At 41.8% G+C, this 25,981-nt stretch overlaps 3 protein-coding genes and 2 long non-coding RNA genes across 5 annotated transcripts; 3 read left to right on the top strand and 2 right to left on the bottom strand.

Annotated features, from left to right (window-relative positions):
- Positions 1-233: 233 nt before the first annotated feature.
- On the top strand, positions 234-3,316 carry LOC134189234 (52 kDa repressor of the inhibitor of the protein kinase-like). The gene is made up of 2 exons (XM_062657475.1): positions 234-791; positions 852-3,316. The coding sequence occupies exons 1-2, from the start codon at positions 500-502 to the stop codon at positions 3,212-3,214; spliced, it is 2,655 nt and encodes an 884-aa protein (XP_062513459.1). The 5' UTR covers positions 234-499; the 3' UTR covers positions 3,215-3,316.
- A 1,736-nt stretch (positions 3,317-5,052) lies between these two features.
- Positions 5,053-6,249, top strand: LOC134189151 (uncharacterized). Its single transcript, XR_009971446.1, has 3 exons — positions 5,053-5,422; positions 5,506-5,600; positions 6,018-6,249. It is a non-coding gene; the product is annotated as an uncharacterized LOC134189151 (long non-coding RNA).
- Positions 6,250-6,321: 72 nt separating this feature from the next.
- LOC134189122 (uncharacterized) lies at positions 6,322-7,694 on the top strand. Its single transcript, XR_009971442.1, has 5 exons — positions 6,322-6,519; positions 6,576-6,709; positions 6,891-7,047; positions 7,124-7,208; positions 7,276-7,694. It is a non-coding gene; the product is annotated as an uncharacterized LOC134189122 (long non-coding RNA).
- An 8,069-nt stretch (positions 7,695-15,763) lies between these two features.
- On the bottom strand, positions 15,764-17,678 carry LOC134188518 (uncharacterized). Its single transcript, XM_062656680.1, has 4 exons — positions 17,333-17,678; positions 16,658-16,761; positions 16,089-16,587; positions 15,764-16,021 (listed from the first exon to the last, which is right to left on the bottom strand). The coding sequence occupies exons 1-4, from the start codon at positions 17,676-17,678 to the stop codon at positions 15,939-15,941; spliced, it is 1,032 nt and encodes a 343-aa protein (XP_062512664.1). The 3' UTR covers positions 15,764-15,938.
- Positions 17,679-18,987: 1,309 nt separating this feature from the next.
- LOC134188517 (uncharacterized) lies at positions 18,988-23,510 on the bottom strand. Its single transcript, XM_062656678.1, has 14 exons — positions 23,480-23,510; positions 23,308-23,438; positions 23,111-23,251; positions 21,771-23,043; positions 21,577-21,705; positions 21,266-21,388; positions 20,988-21,113; positions 20,778-20,903; positions 20,035-20,160; positions 19,846-19,971; positions 19,646-19,771; positions 19,447-19,569; positions 19,246-19,371; positions 18,988-19,171 (listed from the first exon to the last, which is right to left on the bottom strand). The coding sequence occupies exons 1-14, from the start codon at positions 23,508-23,510 to the stop codon at positions 19,086-19,088; spliced, it is 2,793 nt and encodes a 930-aa protein (XP_062512662.1). The 3' UTR covers positions 18,988-19,085.
- Between the last annotated feature and the right edge of the window lie 2,471 nt (positions 23,511-25,981).

Here is a 25,981-nt window from a genome sequence, read left to right as displayed (position 1 = left end):
AGTAGACATGATCGTTTGCTCCTTAGTCTATGTAATCAACAATGTTACAATAATTTGACAATACAGTATTGTTTCAATAAATCAGCATTGTACATTGGGGAATCGAGGCCATTCCTACTGTGCGCATGCGCGTAACAATGTCTAGTCCCACTTCTTCCGTGAAGGACGTAGCTGTACCAGAGCAACCATATCGTTGTCCATCGACTTTGCCTATCAGTAGCGTAGCTCAAGAGGTTTCCAGGGGGTCTGGAAACCCCCCAAGCAACAGCCGTCTAATATCAACTCATTGTCTTACGTCACACCTTCTCCCGTACAGTTTTTGATATAGATTCGGCAGTGATTCCTGTGGTGTACTGTACACCCTACATACGCTCCGTGACCGGCAGGGACGTCAAGGCACGCCTAACGCGCGCTAGTGTTCCAACTTTGCACGTGGCGGGCACCTTTCCTAGTCTCCTGACACGTGAAGAGAGGGAATTTCCGAAAGTGACTGTGGACAATGAAGAGGCGTTCTAAAGACCAACTGACCATCAGTGCTCTCTTTGAAGCTGCTAGAAAGAGATCTCGAGGCGGGGACCCCACTCAAGAGAGTGTAGATTCTGAGCGGGCATCGTCGCATTCCATCAATTTGGAACTGAACCCAATGACAAGTGAAGCATATGAAACTGCAGACCTCAGTATAGAAGTCACTGGATCTGGTGGCAGCGGGGATCATGTAAGCGATCGTGTTGAAGTGCTTGCATTTGTCAATGGGGATGAACGTGATCCTGCTGAAGCCTGCAGAGCGATTAGTGAGTGTACTGCAGTCGGCGGCTGTACAGTAATAAATAGTGTATCGTATGATGTCGTAGGAAACGATGTTGGAGAACTGGTAGATCCAAACAAACTGCAGGATGATACAAAGCTCTCCTTGCTGTTGGGTCATTTTGTTCCAGACAGCCACTTTCCGTTTCCTCCTCGGCAAGAGAAGAAGAGTGGGCGAGATACCAAGCGCTATTTTCAATTACAATGGCTTGAAAAGTATAACTGGCTAGTTTATTCTCCAAGCCAAAATGGTGGATATTGTCTACCTTGTGCACTTTTCAGCACTGATCAATCAACAGGCCAGCTCTGCAAACAAGCAATGGTAAAGTTCACCAAAGCGTCTGAGACCCTTAGAAAGCATGACCAACAGGAATGTCATAAGGTCTGCTGTACCAGGGCCAGCCATTTCATTGCAACCAGGAGACATGGTCAGGCAAATATTCTTCAGCTTGTCGTAGACCAAGGGAGTAAGCAAAAACAGGAAAATATAGCCAAGCTTTGTGCCTTGATCAAGACTGTAGAGTTTTGTGGACGCCAGAACATTTCTTTGCGTGGCCACAGAGAGAAAGGATTTACTTGGGACCCCAACGAACAGTTAGCATGTAATCCTGGAAACTTTCTAGCTCTATTGCGTTTTCGTGTGGACGCAGGTGATGAACACTTGTTGAGGGACTTCCATATGTCTCAGTCTGCTCGAGGACTACGTGCGTCTTACCTGAGCCCAACAATACAGAACGAGTTGATTGAGTGCTGTGGGAAGGTTATACAAGAAGACATATTGAGAGATGTCAGAAAAGCACCATTTTTCTCAGTGTGTGCAGACGAATCTGCTGATGCCAGCAACCAAGAACAGTTGCCCCTGGTTCTTCGTTTCGTCGATGAGTCTGGACTCATTCGTGAAGAGTTGGCTGAATTTCTCTGTTGCTCTGATGGCACCACCGGGCTAGCTTTAGCTAATCTGCTACTGACCACAATGACGGAAATGGGCTTGCAGCCAAAAGAGAAGCTTCGTGGACAAGGCTACGACGGTGCAGGGAATATGGCTGGACCTTTGCAGGGTTGTGCAAGCAGAGTAACTGCAGAATGCCCAAAAGCGCTGTACCTCCATTGCAGTGCACATTGTCTCAACCTGTGTATAATAAGGCTAAGCAAACTGCCTTTCATCCAGTCTATGTGGTCATCATTGTTAGACGTCAACATCTTTTTCAAATATTCACCAAAGCGTGCTCATGCTATGGCTGAGATAGTTCATGAATGGCGTCAAGGAGAGGGTGGCGACTCAAAGAAAAAGTTGGTTGATTTGTGCAAAACAAGGTGGGTAGCGCGACATGAAGCCCTTGTCGTGTTTGCTGAGCTTTATCCAGCTGTTTTAACGACGTTGGAGACAATCAGCAGAAACAGGGGTGGAACAGTTACATGGAACGCTACTAGCTCCTCCTCTGCTACATCTCTCCACAATAACCTAACCCAGTTCCGATTTCTTGCAACATTTGTGATAACATCAAAATTGATGGCTGCAATTCAAAGCCTAACATCAAGTCTCCAAGAGAAAGCCACAGATGTTGCAAAGGCTTACAAACACGTCGCTAGAGTCATCTCCGTTCTTCAAGATATGCGGGACAACATCAACGACAGGCATGGTGAATGGTGGACAGACGTTCAGGCTTTGTGTCTGAAGACTGGAGTGCAAGAGAGTCTCCCAAGATATTGCAGTAGGCAGACGTACCGTGGGAACATTCCAGCGCAAACGCCAGTTGACTACTATCGCCTGAACGTGAGTATACCGCTACTAGATGACATTATTTCGCAAATGAATATCCGGTTTGGAAACCTTCAACAACTAGCTATGAAAGGAATGTCATTTATGCCGACGATTTTGCTACGTGATGCTTCAGCCAAAGCAGATATTCTTGAATTTGGAAAGGCATATCAAAGTGATTTTCCTACTGCGAGTCCGAACTTGGATGCGCTGTCTGCAGAAATTGACTTGTGGATTGCCATACTGAAATCACTGCCCATTTCAGAGCACCCCGCTACTGTAGCAGAAGCGTTGCGTTTGGCAATGGGTAATCCACTAATTCCAACTGTGTCGAGGCTATTGCGCCTTGTCTGCACCTGGCCTGTGACGTCCTGTGAGTGCGAGCGGTCTATAAGTGCTCTCAATCGCGTCAAGACATCTCTCCGGGCATCCATGTCGCAGATCCGATTCAACGGACTTGTCATGCTGCATGTCCATTACAACAGGAAGTTGTCACACTTGGACGTGATCCGCTTATTTTCTGCCAGGAACCCGAGAAAGATTATTCTCCCAAACTTTGGAGAGCCATACTCAGACAGTGAACTAGCTAACACTTTTGTACTGGATACTGATTCACCAGAAGACACGTGGGACACTGAGCTAGACAGCTAAATGACTTAGTTTACAATTTTGAAGTTGTGTGAAACGTTTATGCTATTATCATATTCACTACAGATATCAAGCTCGTAAGATTTGGAAACCCCTCTGGAAACCCTTGAGCTACGCCCCTGCCTATGACTTGGCAGAAACGGTCGAACGCATCGTTTCCCCTTCGTGGGAGTAGGTCATAAAGCAGTTTACGAGATCGATCCTCCTCCGTCAAACAGCCATGTCGCAGAGTACTGCAATCTTCTGAAGTTAGAAGACCACAAGCAAGTAACTCCTCCAACAACGACGACGGGTTTAACTTTTTCACAAGTTCTGGTAACTTGGGAGTAACATAGCGTTCCCAATCGTTTTTGGCTCGGACGACATCTTGTCTGATCACACACAAAATGGAAAAGGTTTTTAAGTGAGACGTAGAGTTCAAACGGAGGTGCAATATACCTTGATTAGCTTAGCTACAGCAACCAACTCGATCTCTCGCACTTCTAGCCTACATCACAGTTACGAACACTGACAGCTAGCAAATCCACTTGCCGCTACTCAAATTTTGATCTCGCGTGATCACGATCACGTGCGGTGTAAAACAGCCCTAGAAATCATGCACACATCTTTAGCGTAGGAACAACGAGGACCACGTCCACCAATCAGCAGCCTAAACTAGAGGCCATCGTGAAAACAGGCCCAGAGTAGATCAAGAGAAGATCTCCAATAATGGCAGCCAGATTGCATTGCCCCCGACTTTGATGCTATTCCTACGCCTCGGATGCACGTGAACTCATCATGACAGTCATAATTGCAAAATATCCATTCGCAAGCACGTAGTATGGTACGTGAGTACTTGCCGCGCCGGATGCCTTGGTGCGCAATAATAGCTGCATTGGTTCAAACCTCAGTAGCCTGTAGAACAAACACAAGCTGGGGGCAGATTATCGCATCTATACATTGCGCATGCGTATAAAAATTAGCATGAACAGTAATTAATTCACTCATGATCTTGCAAATGCACGAATCTGTATCAGCATAACGACCATTTAGACATGCATGACCTCCAGCAATTAAGTGACTGAAAAACAGCCACTAGAATCAATCCAAAACAAATAGAGCCAATGTCAGAGTTTCCTGCAAGCAAGGAAACTGCAAGATGATAATGAAATTATGCAAATCATATATACTCGTTTACGCAATTATTTATAAGATGTACGTGTACCGTATTTTTTCTTGTTAAACTGAGAAAAAGAGCACACAGTATTAATAGGTAGCTGTGCCCATTTCTGTAAACACGCATTTTACGTACTTTTAATAATTAATTAAAATTATGGATATATTTAATATCAACTACTGTTGTAGTAGAGACATTCAAGAACGTCTCTCGACACGCACCTGCGTACGACATGCAGTCACGACTACTGACGATCGACCTCAGATTGTCATTCAGTTATTTTCTAGGTTTTTGTTCGCCTCTGGCAGACAGTCCAAGAAATTGCTGTTGAACTGCTTCGCTTAGACCTTTTCGACTTATTTGCCGTAGCATCTTCACAACGTCACGAAGATACTCTCGGTCCAGTCCTCGTTCCCGTCTTTATCAGCCATTCCATCAAGAGTGTACATCCGGGAGGCAACATGTTTTTGCTGAGATATCTATCTATCTATAGAGTCCCGGATCTTATCTCAGTCATCCTAATCTCGTTCTCTGCCTACTAGCTGCGCTAGAGTCTTAGCCCTACTGGATAGCAACTAGATAGAACGGATCACATCAGCATCCGTCGTTGCTGCTGTAGAACTTGCAAACTGATCGCACCCATTCTCGGTCACAGATTATCATATCTCGGCCATCTCGTTTCTACAACTTCGTTTGAGACGCAAGTCATCTCTATCGATAGTGTCATTATATGGCTTTCTTTCACCAAATTGTTGGTTTTGTCTTGTCAACGTCCGTCGTCTACTCTCGCAGACAACGAAGACGGATGACTCAAGGGGACCTAGTCTCGGTCACCTGATCTCGAGTGATTTTCTCCCTTCAGACATTGATATGAGACGTTCTTTTTGGCTAATGTTAGAGTCATCACCGCTGGCTAAAATACCTATGGAGTGATGTTAGTGCCCATCGTACTGTTGCTACAGCAGCACGTGAAATCTGAGAGACAAATACTCTGACATCCGGGATCATGTCTCGGTCGGTCGTTTTCATCGCGTTTCTACAAGACAAATTGAGACGTACGTTAGTCATGTGTGTTGAAAGCTTTGCTTTGGATGTTTCTGCCACTGAATAGCCTGTTTGTCTCTTTATTTTGCTGTAGCCGAGCTGTGAGAAAGGTGATGGCCGACATAGACAGAACATAGTATAATCTCGGTCACAGCTATGAACACACTCCTAGGGTTGTACAGCTTTCAGGTAAATGGTCTTACCTTCACTGGGCATTGTGCTTACTTACGTTCACAGTCAACTACGGCTGATTGAAACTGTTTTTGTAGAGCTACAGATTTTAATCTCTAAACTACCTGTGTAGTCAAACGCTAGTTGTTCTGTCTAGACTATGCTTTTGTCTAATAATTAAGATAGCTAGTAACTAGTACATCTGGATTAGTGCTAATTAGCAGATTTGTGAGTTAATTGTATTGATCATCTTGAAGGAGGTTGTACCCTTTTATTGATACCATGTTTAATGACAGATTATAGTGAACAGGTCCAACTGCATAGAGTAATATAGATCTTTGCATGTTTGTCTGTTTGCTCAGGCTAATTTCATCTGAAACCAAGTGAACAATTGAAACTGTCCTTTTTGCACTGACTAACTAATTGTTTGTTTAGTCTTGCAGGTCTTCAACGTATGCAGAGTCACCAGAATATGTGATACTATACTTTTCGCCATTTGTTATGGCCCGACTAACCAAACAAATCCTTGACCATGCTACTTGTGAAACCGTTTAAAGTGTGGCAGTAGTCTCAAGCATGACACCTCAACCGACTAAGGAGGAATGTGACAAAATTTCAAGAAATTTGATCAATCAGCATCCATTCCCTAGAGATGACAATGGATCTGTTTATGTAAAGTTGCTATTAGCAATATCTTGTGCCAGTTATGCATTTATTGTTATTTGCTGTCTAGGGATCTTGGTCTCAAGCAATCACAACCCGCATCTGAAATATCAATTGCAAAAAGAGTGGCTTACAGTTTTCTTCTCAGCCAAAAGAACTAAACATCTTACTTGAAGAAGTGGAACAGAACATCTGATGCCATCTGTTCTTCAACCATTGCAGGATCCTTTTGCACAAGCAGAATTTTATAGCTTTGCAATAGGAGATGGAGAAGGTAATCTTATGATTCAAGTTTGTGATAACTTCTGACTTACTCATATGTGAGGCTAGACCACTCAAAGACATGAAGTTCTAGAAAAACTGTTCTAATTGACTCATGTACAACGAAGGTCATTCACAATGGATGAAATCCTACGATTTGTCAAATATTTGAAAAATATCAACTGTTGAAGAAGCCTGAATATGTAAGAATTGTCACTGTTCATTGGTGTATCTCAGTGGCACAGTACATTTGCATACAGTATATTGTAGTACCAAGAAAAGAATTAATTTAACTGTGTAATAAGACAGCACTGTTGCTGTTTTGATCAGCCTTTCTTATTGGCAATGTATTAGCTAATTTACCTTGCCATTTGTCTCATGCAGGTACGACATGACCTTGACAGTTTGATGGGTGGACAAACTAAGTTTTGAGATGTTGTAACACAGTGGAAGTCAAAGTGGGTTAATGCAATTAGCATATGCTGGACTACATACCTGGGAAAGAAAGAGCTTGGCAATAAAATATCAGAGTGGAGAGACAGTATGTGCTGCTTTTGCTTCATGTATCTAATTGTATGTATAAAATTATCAGTGGCTTGTGTTTACCTGTATTTCAGACATGCAGAGCGTATATGCTGTGGAAGGCTTGAGTATAGCAATGAGCCCTAGGAAAGGCGGTGGCATTGTTTGCTGCAAAAAAAGGTATTTACATGCAAGTCTAATGCATATACATGTGTGTACATTTATAGATGCTTTGTCATGTCTATAGCAGGGATGTTTATACAGGGAAGTACAAGTCTTAAGGAAGTCATGGAGGCAGTTTACTCCTGGGCTTGTATCCTTGTGGACTCTTCTACAGTGGACTCTACTGAAGTATTCCTCGTTCTGAAAAAGAAATCCTAATTGGGATACCAGTAAAAGAAAATGCCAATGACTACGTTGTGGTGGGACACTATGTATTCAACATACACTAGTACTACGACTAAGCAGCTGCGCCAGCCCTGGTATTCATTTTACACAGTGTGCTTGGATTGGAAGAAAAAGGACGGAAGAGCTCATCGTATTTGGCAGCTACTTCATCTTTACGATCTTTTACTTTGCAGTGACTGTTACACTTGTTGACACGGTATACTCACAGTATGGATCAGTAAATGTTTGGTACTTTGCAGTTATTTAATTAGAAGGTTCAATGCATCATCTGTTTCTGTTTGCTTTCAACTTATCCTACTGCACAGTTCTCAACTTTTTATTTATTGTAATCTGTTTCCACTACGTTCTAGTAAGTTGATCGTTACAGAGTGTGATGGAGGTAAAAAGACATTGTTATTTTGCAAACAGTTAAAAGCAGCAGAAGTACAATCTGTATGCCAGTCATTGCTCGCTTGTGCTGTATACTATCGAAACAGTTCTGTTGTTCCAATGACAACTATGTCACAATCTTGACATCTTCAAAGTCACGTCTTTCCTTAATCCTTGTACTTGTTTTCTTGAAGTCTGCATGGTAATAATATTTCTCTTGTTGTTTCTGTTATTGTTGTTTCTCCTTTTATTTCTCTTCTTCCCTCCTCTCCTAACTTTCTCATTACAAACACACGACAATTTCATTCAGTTGTCCTAAAACTTCCATGTTATGATTTAGTAGTTGTCAAATGTTCCTGTTCTATGAGTGTAATACCGCGTTCACACTAGCACCTTCGGAACCGAGCTGGACCAGATAAAGTTTCTTCAAGATTGCCATTACTTTAGTCTACTCAAAATACTTAATAAAGGCCTCGTTTTGTTGCTGACTTTGGCCATCTAGATCACTTTCAACTATGCCTAGCACGGTTCTGAAGTCTCTAGTGTGAACGTGGTATAAGACACATATAATCTAGTCCTTGGATCCTACAAATGCTAAGAGTCCCTTAGACAGAAATGGTGTCATTGTATTCCTGTGAGTAAGTCATCTGTCAGCACTTCAGTTAACATGTCTATACTAAACGAGTGAAGAGTCTCAAAACGTTCAAAGTGTTCAATCTTATTTGGAACAGCTGTTTTATGAGTAAGCCACATTATCATAATACTATTACATCTACAGTATGACCACAACTGGGAGACATGAAATTACGAAGGTTAAGTCAACTTTTGCTTTGTCTTGTGAGCACTAGCTATCTGATGCGTTGTGGTTATTAGGTGCTGTCTGTACATATGATACGAGCCCAGCTGCTTCTCAAGATTGATTTCTTCGTTTCCCTACAATTTCAAGAATACGTCAAAGTTAGAAGTAGTGATCATGCTAGTGATATAAATTGAGACACTCAGTAAAGCTGTTTGACTTGTTAGATACTCTTACCTACTTTCGTCATTCATCTTTTGTAACGCAGCTTCTATCAATAGACAAGTCAGAGTTCATTCATCTTTTGTAACGCAGCTTCTATCAATAGACAAGTCAGAGTTCATTGAGTACTTAGATACATATACTAGTGTACATTAATCAAACTTCTCTAAAATAAGTAAGTCAAATAAATCTATAAAGTAATTCTACTCTGTCTATTCTGAGTTCAGATTGGCAAAAATTATTTCTTAATTAGTTAAACTAATGTCTGTTCTGAGTTCAGATTGGAAAAAATTATTTCTTAATTAGTTAAACTAATGTCTGTTCTGAGTTCAGAAGAATAAACTAATTAAGAAATAATTTTTGCCAATCGCAACTCAGAATAGACAGAGTAGAATTACTTTATAGATTTATTTGACTTATTTTAGTGAAGTTTGATTACAGACTTGCTTTTATTGGTTTATGGTAGTAGCGTCACTAATAATTAAGTCGCATGCTGATTAAAGGTGCAGGGTCACGGTCGGACACGTGCACTTCATCGCTTTGAAAAGGGTGCACTTTTTCAAACACTCATTAACCACGAGGAAGTAGACTCTCTAATTTACACTGAATGCAAAGTTGACTGAAGTCTCTCTCTAGCCCGAATTAGAATGATAAAACGTTGCAGTATGAGGTTGTGTTAGACCATGTTTAGTAGGTAAATTCTAGGTTTCTTAGATGTAGTTCTCGGAATTTTTGGCTAAACCCTCAAACTGAGGTTGCTATACATTGCAGCTTTGGTAAAATTCGACAAGCACTCTCGCACTTTAAGCCAGATCGGGGTTCCTTGCGCTATGTATGTGACCAGAAAAGCACACGTCACGTTTTCATACGTTGCATCTGCCCTAGACACGTCTTCCTCTGAGTAACTAAGCGCACAGTGATTTTGTATTGTTTAAGCTTACACTGCTACTGTGCCTGTCAATTGACACCTAAATAGCCAGCTTTTCAGTAGTTTTGTATATTGACCTTAGCACATGTGCAACCTATGGACAGCATTTGAAGGGCCTACTGGAGACTGAAACTGATTTTTTGCAAGGACACTTGAACATATATGTTACATGGGATACCTATGACGTAATATCTATGACCCAATAGCTACCTCACTTGAGACCGGCTCAAGTGCTCATGCCCCACCATGACCCTGCACCTTTAAGTTTACCCGTACTTGTTCGAGTATTATCCCACCCGGATGGTTGGCTAGCATCAAAGGGAAAAGTTGGGATAGGACGTACTTGATAAACTGACACCTAGAAGTGTTAATTGGCAAAGTGATTAATCAATTAACTTAAGGGCTAATCACACCACCTGTCAATGCTAAATGGGTTAGCTGTTTATGACACCACCCAGCTATTATGGCAATGCCATTGGATGACACTAATCTTCTGTTCAACAGTAAATGAAAAAATCTCTTCAGCATAGCTTCTGCAGGTTGTCAAAGGCATCAGCAAGTGAAGAATAATGGTATTAGCATTCCTACAGGCAGTGCAACCCTAGCAAACAGTCATTGTAGAAAGTCCCAATTAGCACTAATCAAATAGCAAAGAGGTGTGAAAATCTTAGAGCCTAGCCCAAAGTGGGGATGAGAGCTTACTTGAGCCCTGCGACTATACTTGAGCGAGTAGACTATACTGCTGCAATGCATGTTTGCAGAATCTCTGCTTTTGTTACAGACATCTTTAGATGAAAAATAAGGTATATTCAGTTCTTACAAACTCTTTCTAAATAGTTTGATTACACACCTGTTCACTCTAATTTAATCATAAAGCCAGCTGTTTAACAGGCAGTGCTAATATATATTTGTTCTATTGAAGGCTTAAGCCCAGTCCACACGTGCAAATGGATTGCAATCCGATCATGATAAACCCAATCCACATTGAGAGTTGGTTTCGATCGCAATCGGTGAAATCCAATTAGAAATAGTGGTTGTTGCATTCACATGTGCTACAAGTGTAGTCGAAACATCTAACCCTCCTCACTCATCTTTGTTCTTGTTCTCGTTCACCTCATGTCGCTGTATCAATGCTTTCCACAAACAGAGAACCCAACGGAAGTAGTGGAGGTGGGAGTTCTCAAATACCGTTTTTAAAAATGTTTTTTTTTGTATTGCATAGATCTAGAAAAACACCCTTCTCTCGCTTGGGATTGCGTGCAAACGGTGATAGTCAAATATTTTGTTGTCTCTGGGATCTTCCTCCCGTCTCGGGAAACAGGCTGAAGATATTGTGGAGAACGTAAAAAAAATTGGTCTTGCACGAGCAACACCATTAGTATTATATATAACTTTTTTTCTTTTTGGATTTTTTTGGGTTTGCATTATCTCTCACACCAGCAAGATTTTCATAGCATATGTTATACAGTTGAGTTTCTCTAATAGGGCGTCTTATTAGACCAAGGTTCTATACGTTATCCCTATATAGATCTTCGCATGCATACCCACCTGGTGGTGGACCTATCTCATCCAACCCATTGGATGGTACATATATATCATGCAGGGTCCTACGTGGATTTGTCAGAGGATTGGATTGTATGCACCGTCTTCCACAGTTCCTCTATCTATTGTCTACTATCTCGTAGAAAATCTCGTTTGCGTTCTGTTGTTCTAAGTGCACCTCCATGGCTTTCTAAGGTACATGTCCTACTATATGATCATCCTTGGGCAAACAGGTATCTAGGGTCTTCTCGAGTGATCCTGTGTTACCTCTTTATCCATCTGCAAACCAAGCTTCTAGATATTGAACTCGACAAGTACTGCTGGCGATAGCTTCCATAAGTACATATAGCACATCATTGGGTGCAGCACCAAAGTCTATAGGTCTGATCACGGGTGAGGGTGAGGAGGCCCCATCGTCGGTTCCCTTATCATTTTCCTCTAGTACAGCTAGACGACCCCAAGAAATAGCGGAGAGCCAACCATGGTTTGTATCTTTTTGGTAGGATTTATTGTAGTTCGGTGTAGGTTCTAGTTGGTTTAATTTACAGAGACGATATACAACCTCTACATAGAGACCGAAGCTAGCAATGGGAGATAGATCCAGTCCCATCCATATTTGGGGTAAATAGTACCTAGGTATACGAACAGTTGGGTATCTTCGATATGGAGCCTTATACTCGAGTAATACAATACATCTGGAGACCTTGGATAGGATTAAACCCTTGTGTAGACTCTTGACCATACCATAGGTCAAACTACTCGAGCGGTGTGAATGTGCCTCCTATTTTTACCAGATTTTGTAAACGATACGACACAGTATCCGTCTGGACTATAGCCTACATTTCCTACTTGAATATATATATATATATATATATATATATATATATATATATATTCACCCATGCAGGGTGTTCCACAGTCTATCTCGACCATTCGTTCAGATACTAGCTCGAATCCCGTCCTCCACCAACAGGCAATGCTCACCAGAGATCTTGCCTCGATGCCACTCGCATCTTGGAGCAATTGTCAAAAAGGAACAATATAGGGGTTCCAACCCAATAGAGCAGCTCTTTCAGACCCTCCAACCATATGCCGTCATAATCAATGCTGTTCTCCAGTACGTTGTCTGAGAGAGCCGTGGGGTTCGACGAATTCACGAATCCTGCTATCCTCCATACAAAGAAAGCATATATTATACAGTTGTGTTTCTCTAATAGGGCATCTTATTAGAGGAGTATATTGTATATGTATATCTCTAATAGGACACCTTAGAGGAATATATTATACAATCGTATTTCTTTAATAGGGCGTCCTATTAGAGATATACATATATAATATATGGCTATTTTGTTGAAAGTTCTTGCCGCTGCCCAAGCGGTGCGTTATCATGGTGCAACTCTTGCTGAATATCCTGTGCACTCAACAGACTCTAGACGTTTATTAGTTGGGTTGTCAAATGCATCCCAATGGGAGAGACGTCATTGTAGCTGGGAGTGGTCTTTCTCCTAATCAAGTAATAACCGTGACTGCCACTTGTGGTTATATTTTTATGGTATATTTTGCTCTACAACTAGGTGCAAATCATATCCAAGAAGCCATGAAAACGGCTTTCTATGGGGGTCACACCCACATTGTGCAAATGTGCCACGGCTTTGACAATGTCGATCTACATGAAGCCATTAAGTGGTATGCAGAAGGTGGTCACAAGGAAGTCGTCCGTTTATATAGAAAATTGGGAGCCTACAGGTTTGACTCGGCTATGTTATGGGCCGCAAGTAGTGATCATGAAAACATTTGGCAACTGTTTTGTGATTGGGGGATCACCGATTTTGAGCAACCCATGATCTGGGCAGCAAAATGGCTATGAAAATGCGATGCGACTATGTCGTGAGTTGGGATACACCAACGCTGACACGGCTATGGCATGGGCCACGAGTGGTGGTTACGAATCCACAGCTTGTTTGTGGTGCGATTGGGGTGCCCAAGAAATTGACCTGATTGTGCCGTATTCCACAGAAGAAGGCCATGAATCTGTCGTGCGACTATGTCGTGATTTGGGGCTAGACTATGCTGTGTGCTGCAGGCAATGGTCACGAATCTGTAGTGCGTTTGTGCTACGGTTGGGGTGCTGAAGATCTTAATACTGACATGACGCATGCCACCAAGTGTGGTCACATTAGGATCGTGATTCTATGCTATAGATGTGGTGCAACCAACATCAAATGGGCCGCGCTATGTGCTGAAGAAGGGGCAAGAAGAAATTGTGCAAATGTGTTACATCTAGGCCAATATTGACTCAGATTGACCATGCAAATGTGTGGCCAATTTTGGGGTGCACACTTATGTCATCACTGGTTCTCTGTATAAGAACAGACCTGCCAGCATCACTACCGTCCCTACATAGCGGATAATTTTTTTTTGTCTTGATTTTGGAGTTAGTGGTAGTGGCTACATCAAGGCTCATCATATGATTCCACGGTTTCCTCTGCATCCATGGCCTCGGAAGGGAGGTGTTAGAACACACAATGCCGAGTTGAGCGCCTTGTGACTGATATACCGTAGGTCGTGTAGTTGTTCAAGACGGCTGAGCTTTTTGATTGGTGGGTTCAAGACATTCAAGGCCTTGTCGAGACCCACCGCTCTGAGGTGCTTTTTCTCATACAAACGCAACAGATGTTTGAGATCCTCCATATACAGGAAGGATATTCGAACGCGATAAACGACTTTGATCGTTGTTAAAACAACGGGTTTGTGGGGTTTGACTGTGTCACCACACAGATGATTCCAAACGATTGATTTGTTTCGTTTCTCGCTGGCTTTTGTTGGGCTCATTCGTTTTGACCTGAGATACAACGTATTGTATTTTTTCAGCAATTCACCCAAGACGTCTAAATACCTGTCAGTGTTGTGAGATGACGTGTATTTCCATTTTCTCGTTTTAGCCAGCGATCCATTGTCCTATTGTAAAATTCACTACCTCGATCCACCCACAACCTGTTAGGTTTCCTTTTTGGTATTGTGTCGAAAGCACAAGTTATGTTTTTACCCGTCTTGTCTACCAACAGAATAGACCACGTGTACTTGCTGAACACATCGATGCTGTTGAGAAGATACTTGATTTCGTTGTTATATTTCGAGAAAGACTGTCTGTCGACGAGATCTGTGGACCACATATTGTTCACACTTTCCACCCTGACACTTCTAGTCCGAAACCGTCGTTTCGCGGGTTTATGGCGTTCCTCGGCTAGTTGGTCAGTCCACGATACATTTTTACCCTCACCCTCAGTGCCCGGTAGACGCAACCCCTTTCTGGCTTCTCTACCAAATATCCGTTTGCGTCTTACTCCGATAAGCGGTATACTATAATTCCAGCAAATTTAATACCCTTGATTTCTTTCCTTGATATAAATCTGGTTTTGTGGTTCCAGAAACCGGGCACATTGATCTCATCACTATCCTATTGTTCATTGTCCGCATAGGAGTCAGATTCACTTCCGGCACTATGGACAGGCAGCAAATCTACAGTTTCAACTTTCAAAATCTCACTGACAATATGCCTTTGTTGTTCTTCCTTAATTAAAACTGTACAAAATGCTTCAAATGATCCTTTTCCCTTTTGTGGAAGAATTGTACTTACAAGCATGTCTGATCACTCAGCTTCACTCATTGACTCTTGCTATAGCAGTAGATATTCTTCTTTTGTAACTAAGCCGACTGCACAAAGTGCATCTAAAATCAGACTAGGGCGCAGCTTGTTGATGAGGTCTGGGGGACAAGGCTTCACACGTTCCCATTGAGACTCCACCTCTAAAGAGTGGTAACACGATCCGTACGTCAAGTGCGGTTATCAGTAATTGCCAAAGAGGCAGACATGTGATGTGATGAACACTTTATTGTTGAGTTGAGTTGGGTTGTTGGTTGCACTAAATTTTGCGGGGCGGTATTGTAGTATTGTAGTGTGGGACTGTGAGGATGGGAAGCATGCGCAGTCGATGAGTCATGTTTTGGGCGGTACTATCTAAATACATCAGTTTTTGGGCATTCTACAGTCCACATGAGTTGATATCGATTGTAGGCATTAGTGATTGTAGGCCAGTTAAGTGTGATATCTCGCGCTCATGAGTTACCGCTGTATCTACTACAACACGGTTGGTTCTTACGCATAATGACAGAAATGGGCTTCTACAGGGGTGTTATTATGGATTAAATAGAGTGGTACTTTCATTCACGGATTTGAAAGCAAATTTGTTCTTGCGTTATCGACAAACATGCAGACAGCAAAATATGAAGCACATTCTCACTGCTTCCTGCTTAGAGTTAGGTATGGTTATGGTTTAGTAGGTTTAGGATTAAAGTTACGGGTTACGGCTGCACTTAGGGATTAATTAAGATAGTGTTGGGTAGGTATACACAAAGGTGTTTCTGGAAACAAGGTTTGTAGGTAGACTAGACTTTTTTGCTTACCGCTAATTTACTCGTATTTATGTTGCATTCTACAAACCGCTCATCACACTGCTCCATGTATGTAATCTAGTAAAATACTACTTGATATGTTACATGTGAAAACATGGACTTTGACTATATGTCAAACTCCTGTATCAATCAGCTATTTTCTCAGCTAATTACAGTCATATTTGTTGTCCTACTAGGTTCTCTTCTTAAATTCGTCGAAGATCTCTTTTATCCGAGTACGAACAGGTGACATTTCCGGAAGGGTCTCCACTGCAGCTAAATACATTTAATAAGCATCGTTAAATGCTATAGGAACACAGTTGTCAGCTTATACAACAATTACGTCTATCTTTTTGGGCTTTAACATGTTCTCCAATTTTCTGGGCAACGTAAGTTACAAAACTTCTAACGTCTTCATTATGCTTCTTCTCAATGCCAGTAATTCCAGCTAATATGTGTAAAATTTTGATATCACAGTCGCTGCATTCACGGGGTGTAAGCTTGTAAAAGACTGGTATAATCTTCTTGTAACGTGAGTTAAATTCAAAGGAGTCAGGTCCTTGTTCGTTAAATTCAAGTGCTGCTTTTACTTCTGCTGCCGGATACGGTTTTGCTTTAAATTTATGGCTGAGTATAACGACAAAGAGAGGAGACCGTATGATGGCTTCGGCAATGTCTGTCTGTGCCATTCGTCCCTCTGATAATGAATCAGCATCGAAAAATGAAACAATCTGATGTTTCTTTCTCATCTCCTCGGTTAGAGGACCTACAAATTTCATTTTGTCTTCACCGGCATGACACAAAAACACGTCGTACTTCCAGCCTTGAGAAGCCAGAATGGGCTGGAAACCCCACAAAAAGTATATCGATTAAGCATGAAAAGCAACGCTTTATTGTAAAGTATATACATACCTCTAATTCACTATTACCGTCTGTGGTATCTGCCACTTCTACAGTCGAATTGACTCTGGATGACGCTGACAATTGTCCGGTTCCGATCTGATCAGCACCAGCACCTATCATTCAACGACTATAGTTAACATATTTAGCAAAAACTGAATGGCAACATTAAATATATACGTGTTCACAATCAGTCATTCGTATCATGTAAAACGTATTTAGCAAATATGAATATATACAAGACACAGGGTAGCTGTTTCCGTTCTAACGGTTACATGGGATGTTTGCCAATCTAATTAAGCCTCTGCATCTGTTTCCAATAAAGCATTCGTCCATGGGAAGATCTAGAATTAATTAAACATAGGACATCTATTAAATTACACCATTATCACCTAAAACATGTTAAAGATTTTAGAAAAGTGCAGCGTGCATTACGAGTCGACGTCATAATGGGTGGATCAGGAAGTTCCACGAAGGCTGCGCTGCTCTTCGGTATCATCTGCAATGGGGCAATGATCGCGGACGGAATCGCTCTCAAGAATCTTTGTGCAAATTCCACAGTCTCCTGCACTGTAATAATGTTGCGGTCTAGTTCAGTCACAAAAGGGTTATGGATGACAGATGTGTTGCAGCTTCTGCCTATTGAACTAGCGTGTGCGGGTGCTTCCACTGTTGACTCATTAGTACCTTTCTGCGGTGGCGTTTTCTCATCTTCTTTACAAGAAGGCTTCGTCATGGTTTCCACCTGCAGAACTTCTTTCAAAATATGCCGCTGTCCATCGACTTTACCTATGACATGGCAGAAACGGTCGAAAGCATCGTTTCCCCGGCGCGGGAGTATGTCGAAAAGCAGTTTGCGCGATCGATCCTCTTCCTTGGAACATTCATGTCGCAGAGTACTGCAATCTTCTGAAGTTAGAAGACCACAATCACGTAACTCCGCCAATAACAACGACGGCTCTAGCTTTTTCACAAGTTCTGGTAACTTGGGACTAACATATCGTGCCCAATCGTTTTTTGGCTCGGACGACATGTTGTCTGATCACACACAAAATGAAAATGTTTGCAAGTCAGACGTAGAGTTCAAACGAAGGTACGGTATACCTTGATTGGATACAGCAACCAACTCGATCTCTCGCACCTATAGTCTACACTATAGTAACGAACCCTGACAGCTAGCAAATCCACTTGCTGCTACTCAAATTTTGATCTCGCGTGATCAGCTTACCTCTATCACGATCACGTGCGGTGTAAAATAGCCCTAGAAGTCATCTATAGCGTAGGAATAAACGAGGACCACGGCTACCAATCAGCAGCCTAACTAATTAGAATATGTATAGGTCATCGTGAAAACGAGCTCAGAGTAGATCAAGAGAAGAGCTCCAAGAACGACAGCCATATCGCATTGTCCCCAGCTTTGGTGCCATTCCTACGCCTCGGATGCACGTGAACCCACCATGACGGTCATAATTGCCAAATATCCAATCGTAAGCACGTACAGTCGCCCTACCCCTATAACGATAACCTCTATAGCGATATTACCTTTATTACGATAGAAGCTGCTGAAACCAAAATTTCCCGATACCGTACAATACAAAACTTTACCTCTATAACGATATTTTTATAACGATATTACCCCTATTCCGATTTCTGCCGCTGAAACGAAACGCGTCTGTAGCAGTTGTATAATGATATTCATTGATATTAATGTGCTAAAAGTGCTCACAGTACTGCGAGGAACTTAAAAAATGCGAGCTGCGCATGTGCATTGCAACAAACACCCAGAAGACACATAGACCCTCCTGTAATCACTGTTTGAGATGCCCGTTGCCATATTCAAGCCATTTCCACTTTCCTATCACAGAAATTAACTATACTAAAGAACAAGGAACTTCTGCAGGCAGCTGATGGAATCAAGTCTTCACTAGACAGAATGGTTACTGTACAGAATGTATTGCTGTAAAGGATTATTTCGTTTTTCATAATAAATACGTTTTATTAGTTAGATGAAAACTGCGTTGACGTGGAGATTTTATCAGTCGTTGTGGTATTAAGACAATACTTTACGTTCCAAATCTAGAGTGCAATCAACTCAATAAATTGCGTAAGACTCCTAGAGATACGAAGATTTATTATAAGAGTTAATGGAGGTTAGTGTGTGCTTGTTGCTTTAGGAATCACTTTACATAATAAAATTGATCATTATCAATAGTACAATATAATAGTTGCAATAAAATGCGATACTCGTCGCTACGTTAGCAATATAAAAGTGACAATAACAAATGTTAAAAGCAATCGATACACAATGACAATGACTACAAAGTCACACTACACGCAAGATAGATTGTGTTAACTACATCTGTACTAACCATCTACCAACTAGAATATCGACCCTCTACTAAAGTCACTGTCACATGCATGTGGTGTTGATTGGTAGCGGTTACATTGTTGCTGTTGACTGTTCATCGCCTGCAGCAAATATTGATGTCGACTGTTCGCTTTCAATTTCATGGAGCAACTTTTGTGCTGCAGCAAACACACACAAACATGTTGACAACTCAAACCATCTGTTGATGGTGTGTAACGATCAACTTCCATACCAGCAACGATGCTTCCGTGTTTCCTTGGGTAAATCTGTTGACGTAAACGTAAACATTGGGAGGCGTGGTCACGTGCCTCTACCAATTGTTTTCGTTTCATTTCAATAAATGCAAGATAATACAGACCTGCAGTCAACACCATTATAATTGCCTGATTGAGACACAAATACAAGTAGCAACATCAATGCAATCCATTCCTACCTTTGACTATGAACGGACTAGTCGGTAGGGTTTGTCGTAGAATAGACAGACCTGTCTCAATATGCACAACGGCCTCATCGAAATCTCCCTTGGAACGCAGAATGCCGCCAAGCGACACGAGAGCTACACAAACACACATCATCACCTCATATCAAACAAACACAACACACAATAGAAACCAACAGTAACAAATACTAACATTTAGCAATTTCCGGATGTTTCTCCGGTAAAGTTTGTCTACTGATGTTAAGACTTTCTGTCATGAGTTCCACCGCTTTGTCTTTCTGTCCAATATCATTATACACGAGGGAAAGGTTATGATTCACTAAATGATATAATTCTCTCTTAATAGACGTAATGAATAGCAAAAAAATGCAGAGAGACATAACTAGGACGTACCAGTAGACAAAGATGTTGCTCGTGCGGGCAGATGATGACTGAAAACATCTCCAGCTCTTTCAAACAATCGAATAGCTTCATCGTACGATCGTGAACGGTCATGGCATGAAGCAGCTTCTTGGAAATCTATGTACATGATGTAAGTTGACGAGTATATTATAAGAACTACAGAATGTGCGTAATCCGTACAGTCGCCCAATTCGGCATGGTTGATGGGCAGCGATGATGACGCTATTTGTAGAGCTTCATTGGCCAACCGCAGCGCACGATCCATCTGGTCTTGCTGACGGTAGCAAGAAGACAGACGGCGCATTACTACAACGACAACACATGAAATAATAATAAAAACGTTTTGTATAGTAAAACACAGACTCGATGTGTATCATTCCATGTTATCGTCTACAATCGTTTCTTTCTCCATGTATTAATTGGAGGATCAAGACGGAGACAGTGGGGGCACGTACAACAGTTTGGATCATTTTATCTTGAGTTTAGTAAAATATCCGAATCAATCGATAGCGTAATGTCCCAATTGGAAGCTAGATTAACATTACTCCATTCCTTAATTAATTGTTGAGGTCGTTTTATGTATTTCCGTTGTAACGGTTAACTAAGTACAGCCTATAGCCGTATATTAGCGTAGTGATGGTCTATGTATATGAATACGGTTTAATATGCTACATAAGGACACGCCCATACTTCATGTATGCCCCCTCGTCTGGCACACTCTAGATCCGCCACTGCATATAATTAGAGCGACACTTAGCTTCAACATACAATACGTCACAACCAATTCGATACGTCCAATAATAGAATACACTTTCCCTACTGTACTACTCTACGCTGACAGAATGCATTGCAACTGATAAGTGAATGTGATGTCTTGTTTTATAATTCAACGTGTTTTGTGCTGGAAGTTAGAAAAACCTTACCCCGAGCTAAAGACGGATGAGAAGACGGTAATTGCTTTCTGTTGATTGTCAACGCTTCTTCGTAATAAGAGACAGCTCGCTCAAGTTGTCCATTCTCTTGATAACAAGATGCGACATTTGCGATAACTGGAAAACAAATTGATTTCATATTTTAATGTAATATTAAACGACAGCAACAATACACAAACGGTAAGTGGTTACTAAACAAACCTGTAGAAAGCTTTAACGGATTGACATTTGACTGTTTTCTTGTCAGAGTCAAACTCTTTTCATAGTTCTCTATTGCCGCAGACATTTTGCCCCAATCACAGTATGTCAATGCCAGATTGTTCAGAACTGAACAATGCATATACATCGAACAACAAAAGAAATAAATACGAGATGTACAATCACAACTCATTATAAACAATCTTAGAATCGATATATAAAACAAACAATATTATTTTGCGATTATTATCACAATTAATAGACATAAACGCCGACTGTACCTTCAGAGACGCATTGTTCTGCTAATCCTTGTTGTTTTATAAAGTCGAGTGCTTCAAGATAGAGCTGCTCACTTGTTTCGAAATGACGCAAATCGCGATAGCAACGAGCCATGGAATTCAAAGCTGTAAGAAATGGATATATACGAATTTATACAATTTTTGTATTCGACCATTTTAAATGCAATATCTATTTCTTAAGTTTATCTTTCCTTAAAAGCATTTACTAATAAATTTTAACATAATATTTAGTTTGGTTCCTTCGATGTTTCAAACTTGAAAACGCAACAGTCGTACAAATATAAAGCACGTACCTTGATAATGACGATTTGGTTCTATTTGACCACCAATTTCTCTGCTCATCTCTAATGCTTCTTTCAGCGGCTTCTCGGCTTCCTGGGGATTGGACAATTTCATGCGAACACGTCCCACATCTATCAATGCTACATCGATACAAACACATGGTCACACTTAACATCCCAACAACAGTTTAGATATTGCAACTCACACGTTAACAGCTTGTCTTTGTCCATTTGTTGTGAATTCAAACGTTTTACTAAAGCAAGTCTTCCTTCACACAGATATTCCGCTTTCTTCACATGCTCATAAGCATATGCCATAAAACAGGATACTTGTAATAGTTGCCAACACTCCTCGTCCAGTTGCTCGGATTGCAAAATATGAAATGAAACCACATATACGTGGTCGACGAGATCCGACACTTTCTTCTCGTTCAAACTTCTCATGACGCCGTCCGATGAACGAGGCAGCATGTCGACAAAATATTTGCAAAGTAAACACAGTCGACGAGCGAATGTTCCTTCTCTCATCATTGCTTCCACGACATTCTGCTGTACCAGTCCGTGCATGCTGCACTCGACGTCATCGTTTAAAAGAGAAACGTTTGCCAAACGAGAAATGGCCTCATTCATCTTTCTCTTACTATCTGAGTCAGTAGCATGTTTTGTACCGAAAGCTAGATTCAACAGTAAACGTTTAGTAATCACTCTTCCATTAATCAGAGAAGCTATTTGAAGTATTGTGCTGGTCGTTGCGTCTGAATTCTTCATCATCTCTTCAATCTGCATGTCCCACGTCATAACCGTCGCTGTCTTCAGTTTCTCTTTCATTCTGCCGAGCCGTTCTAGTTCGTGTGGTCTTATGCGAAATGACGTTTGCAGTCGGGATAAGTCACTTCGCACAAAGTCTTTCACATTCGAAACTCCTTCCTCTTCCAGTGCGTTGACAACATGTTGCAAGCCGCAATATTTTGCAATTTCCTTCACATCGTTTCCTATCGTTCGCAGTTTTTCTTTCTTGTTATCGAGCAATTCTCCGTATTCCTCACAACTAATCTTCTTCTCTCTTAGATATAGTCCAGTGTGACGAATAGCCAACGGCAGACGACCAATCTGTGGAAGATTAACTAGAATTTCAGCATCGGACTTCTCTTTGACATCGTCTACGACGGTACGCACGCTTTGTCCGTTTCCTTTCCATTCCACGAGAGCTTCGACGGCGTCATTCGTTTCTAGTACGTCGATGTGAACGATTCTGTCACGATTGGAGTCTAGAAGCACGTGACCGCCCCGTGCTCTCGTCGTCACGATGACGTGAACTTGTTTGGCTTGAGTTGGTAAGAGCGATTCAATAACTTCCAATTTGTCGCAGCTGTCGTACACGAATAACACATTTCTGGTTTGATCTAGCAGGCGTAGGAAAAAGTTGTACTCCGATACTAAATGCCATTCTGCTGATCTCTCGTATGTCACGTTAGCAATCTAAATCACAATTTTAACAAATATTCATTTATATATAAACTTTATAAATTCAAGTTTATTTGCTCACGTTAATCTTGAGCGATTGATGGAAAGACAGAATTGATTGTGCATTAAAAAGATATACGCCACCTTTGTAAGAACTCTTACGTTGTTGAGCGTATTTTGCAATGAGACGTGTCTTTCCTACCCCTCCCTGACCTGACACAAACTACAAAAATCTTTACTATTTCTACGTTCATCAGTGACAGAAAGACATCCTAATACCAATATTTGTTTCATGGCTGAACGTTTGTCTCTATCTCCCCACAGCTTTGCTTCTATTTCACCTAGTTCTTTGTGTCGTCCACAAAAAATAGGAAAATTGATAGCCTCTAGTTCACGTGAAAATTTGACTTCTGCAATAGAGCAAATAGGTATACTGGTGTTGCATTGTCACCGTGTACTGTATTATCAATTTCTATCACCATGTCTATTTAAAAATATTGTCTAATTCTAGATAATCATTACTAGTGATTGCTAGTACATCTATACGCATGCGTAGAAATGACTTTGTTTAGATTTTGCTAAACAACAAAATATTTCAATAGACAAGTGCAAGTCTTTGTCACAAATGCAGCGTTGCTCTATACAGAATCAGTGCAAATCAAGTACTCTTATACATTAAGAGACGTCCGTAGTAGATAAAAACCTGTGTGCTGCACTTTCTCCTGTATTCTAAGTAAAGAATTCAAGTGTTTCAAGCCACGCACATTCTTATGTCCTGTTTCACTGGCAAGACCGCTAACTGAGAAACCTTTTTAATTTCGTCAAGTAAGCATTAATTGATGCATGCAATCCCATTATGGTATCAGTATTAGACAATTGGTGCAGACAGACTTTAATAAGGAAGTTTTCACTGCTCAAATGCTGCCAGTACTTCAAAAGTCCTTGTTGTTTGATCCGTTGACTGACGTAAGATATCAGCACATTCCATTTGATATAAAAATGGTGAAATATATACGTAGCTTTTATGGCACGAGTTCCAGAGTTTCTTTAATATACAGCATATGATATGGCAGATTCAACCCAAAAGTTTAGCAACGCAAGAAGGTTTACCAAGATTGCTTAAGAGTACCGCTGATTAGATGTGCCTTCCCAAAGAAATATTTGATTTAGCACAGAAGACTATCGTTTCTAGGATGGATTTCCACTTTGCCTGTTTTCCGGTATTGAAGATGGCGTCCTCAATTTTAGATTCACTCTAGCATAAAGTGCCATGCATGCGAGCATCAAATGTACAGCAGCACCAAGCAGAACGTGCTTGCGAAATAGATGGATGGCATGATGCTGTAGTGTTTACGTTACCAGAAAATCAACCAATGCACCAAAGAGATGCAAGCTACCAAGTGCTGCAAAAGCTGGCTTATGCATGGCAGGCTGCCGCATATGGCATGGCAAGCCACTTCGCGCGTTGTAGCTAAGGGCGGAGCCATCCGCGTGAAGTACGATCTACTTGGCACTGCAGGCGTCTTGTAGTAATTGTAGGCTATTTCAAGCGTCAGAGCTTCAGGAAAAATATATTGATGGAAGACAAGGATAGCCCGTCTGTGACCGTATCCTTGGCTGTGCTTAAGGGCCTGATAGCAGAGACGGCCGAAGAGGCTTCTCGGGCTGCTCTGAAAGAAGAGCAAGAGTAGCTCGCCTCTCAACCTCAAGCTGCCTATGGTACGCTCGGTGCTAAGGGAATAATACATAAACTGCAGCTAACTAGGCACCGACGACCGACAGCGTAGCAGCGCAGGACATAACTTATTCAGAATATGTTATCGTGGCAGCATGCATGTGCTCGTAGTTACACATGCACCGGTATAGGTATAGCTACGCAGCGAGCAGAAGTGTACCGCAGGCCATCGACGCTTAACTAGAGACAGTGGAAAGCTATAAACTCGAGGTTATACTATATATTGCAGTCAAATCCGCGTGTCGGCATTCAGAAGAGGTTAGCAAGTTGCATGGCTCTAGCATCGCGCAAGACTCACTTAGTTAATTACGCGGCGTTACTCATTCAGTTAGGGTGGGAAACAGTCGAATGGAGTCGGCTCTAGCAGCACGGATGTAACTTTGCCTGTAACGGCACAGTGGATCAAGTGACTACGGCAAAAAGGTGGTAAATAACTCCGTCCCACGGGCAAGTCCGCTACATCCACATTAACGGTGAGTAGTTAGCATGGGTCTATAGTTGGTAAATTGGATCAGTCTCCGCTGGGTCGTAAGCACGTGGTCTGGTATGCCACAAAATTAGTTAACGCATGATTTGCTCGTTTAAGCTCGTCCATGCTGTAGCTCTGAACGTACGTAGTCACATAAAATTTTTCGTCGTGCGCTGTTGCGGAATAGGCGCTCGAAGCGCTACCAGTAGCACCCACTATTCGCGGCGTTGCGTTAATGCAACCATCAACAGTGCCGTCGTTAGAACCAAGCCTACCGACGTCTGTCAGTGTCGAGGTGGTGGCGCCGACAGTAACAGCGTCAAGCTCCAGCGCGGAATCCTGCATCGTGAGAGATGAAACCACGCCGATACCCGCTCGTCTGGGTCGATTAATCCAGACACAGGAATACGTAAACTTTGCGGATCTCCTTCCAGATAACCTGGAACTACTGCGGCGAATGCAAGCCGCAGCGGAACAAGTCCAATCGTCGTCGCCTGCGTCAGATTACGACACTGCCAACGTGGGTGCAGTGTCTTGCTACTTTCGCCAAGATTCTGCTGCGGAAGCACTCTGCCCGGACACAGAAAGTGATGGCGTACCTGCGGCTGGTAGCGCACGAAGCTAAGCAACCTAAACTGGACATTTTGGCTATTAAATTACGCGCGCTTTCGGCAGCTGACAGCATCCAACCGCAGTCTTTGTTCGAGCCAGATGCACGCACCTCTCTTTGCTGCGACAATCTTGGCAAT

The sequence above is a fragment of the Corticium candelabrum genome, chromosome 13, assembly GCF_963422355.1.
Source record: "Corticium candelabrum chromosome 13, ooCorCand1.1, whole genome shotgun sequence".
Classification (NCBI taxonomy): domain Eukaryota; kingdom Metazoa; phylum Porifera; class Homoscleromorpha; order Homosclerophorida; family Plakinidae; genus Corticium; species Corticium candelabrum.
This window is presented reverse-complemented; position numbering and strand designations above follow the sequence as displayed.